The 1,303-nt window shown below is 67.4% G+C and overlaps 1 protein-coding gene across 1 annotated transcript; it reads left to right on the top strand.

The window, feature by feature from the left end:
• Positions 1 to 15: 15 nt before the first annotated feature.
• LOC112122357 (V-type proton ATPase subunit S1-like) lies at positions 16 to 1,224 on the top strand (the record flags this gene model as incomplete). Its single annotated transcript, XM_024221177.3, has 3 exons — positions 16 to 272; positions 528 to 575; positions 970 to 1,224. Coding segments are annotated over 3 exons (560 nt in total), but the record flags the coding sequence as incomplete, so codon positions are not given.
• Between the last annotated feature and the right edge of the window lie 79 nt (positions 1,225 to 1,303).

Consider the following 1,303-nt stretch of genomic DNA (forward strand, 5'->3'; position numbering starts at 1 on the left):
GCTCTCACCCAGCCCTCTCCCCAGGTTCTCCGGGACGTCTCTGGGGTGGCCCCCGGGGGAGTGGGCCGCCAGCTGCTGCAGAAGCCGACCCCAGCACCAGCACAGCACCCCCCGGTGCGGTACCCCCTGACCGGTGAGCCCCGGATCCTCTTCTGGGCCCAGAACTTCTCCGTAGTCCAGGGCAGCAAGTGGGTCGACCTGACGTCCCAGACGTTCGGGGCTGAGGCCTCCGTTGATGTGAGCGGCTCATCCTGGAGCTCCAATGACTCCCGGTGAGAGTGGGGCTGCGGGTCGGGGAGTGAGGGGCACTGCAGTGGTGGGGGGCTTAGGCTTGGGCTACCAGGGGGTGTGGTTCAGGAGTGAGGGGCACAGGCAGAGCTGGGGGGACTGAGGGCTGGGCTACCAGGGGATGCGAGTCAGGAGGGGCACTGGCAGAGCTGGGAGGAGCCCAGGGCTGGGCTGATAGGGGGCTGCTGGCTGGGAGTGTGGGGCACCACCGGGGTCACTGTCTCTGTCCCCCTATCCAGGCTGGTGCTGAAGTATGCGAATGTTCTTGGGTCCCCTCTGACTGCCACGTGAGTATTTGGGGGGCTGGCTAGGCCTGGGAGAGACGTGTGCTGTCTCCTGGGGGGTGTCACTACATTGACTGGGAGGCTCTGGGGGTGCTGGGATACGTCGGGAGGCTGGGGAGGGGGTAAGTGGGGGGAGGTTGCTGGTGTCTGGGGGGATCTGGCTGGATCACAGGGGATGGATCACTTGATGTTACCGGTTCTGTTCATTCTCTGGGGCCCCTGGCACTGGCCACGGTCGGCGCTTTGGACTGACTCAGTGTGGCTCTTCGTATGCTGACCCTTGGGGGTTTCTGGGGGTCTGTCTGGCCCTCGGGTGGCTTTGGGGGGCCTGGCTGAAGGCTCAGGGGGTTCTGGCTGGGGCATGTCTGGATGAGCCGTTCTCCCCCCCCCCCTCCAGGTTCCACATGACCAGCCGGTGGTTTCCTGTCTCGGGCCGGGACTGGTTCCAGCTGAACCGCCTGGAGCTAGCGACGCCCTCGGCCAGACCCACTGTCTTCAACGCCTCGCAGGTGACGGCCCCCAGCAACTATTCCTGGCACTGCGCCCACCTCAGCAGCCTGCCGGGCTTCGGGGCTGGGCTTCGGGGCCACGGCCCCAGCCCCAGCTGGGGGGTGCTGCTCCAGGATGTGCAGGTACCGGCTGGGACGCCTGGGTTCTCTCCTGGCTCGGGGAGGGGGAGTGGCAGAGAGGGGCTGGGAGCCTGGCGCTCGGAGGGGGGGGGGGGGGGGGGG

Source organism: Terrapene carolina, unplaced genomic scaffold, assembly GCF_002925995.2.
Source record: "Terrapene carolina triunguis isolate 2854851 unplaced genomic scaffold, T_m_triunguis-2.0 Scaffold23057, whole genome shotgun sequence".
NCBI lineage: Eukaryota > Metazoa > Chordata > Testudines > Emydidae > Terrapene > Terrapene triunguis.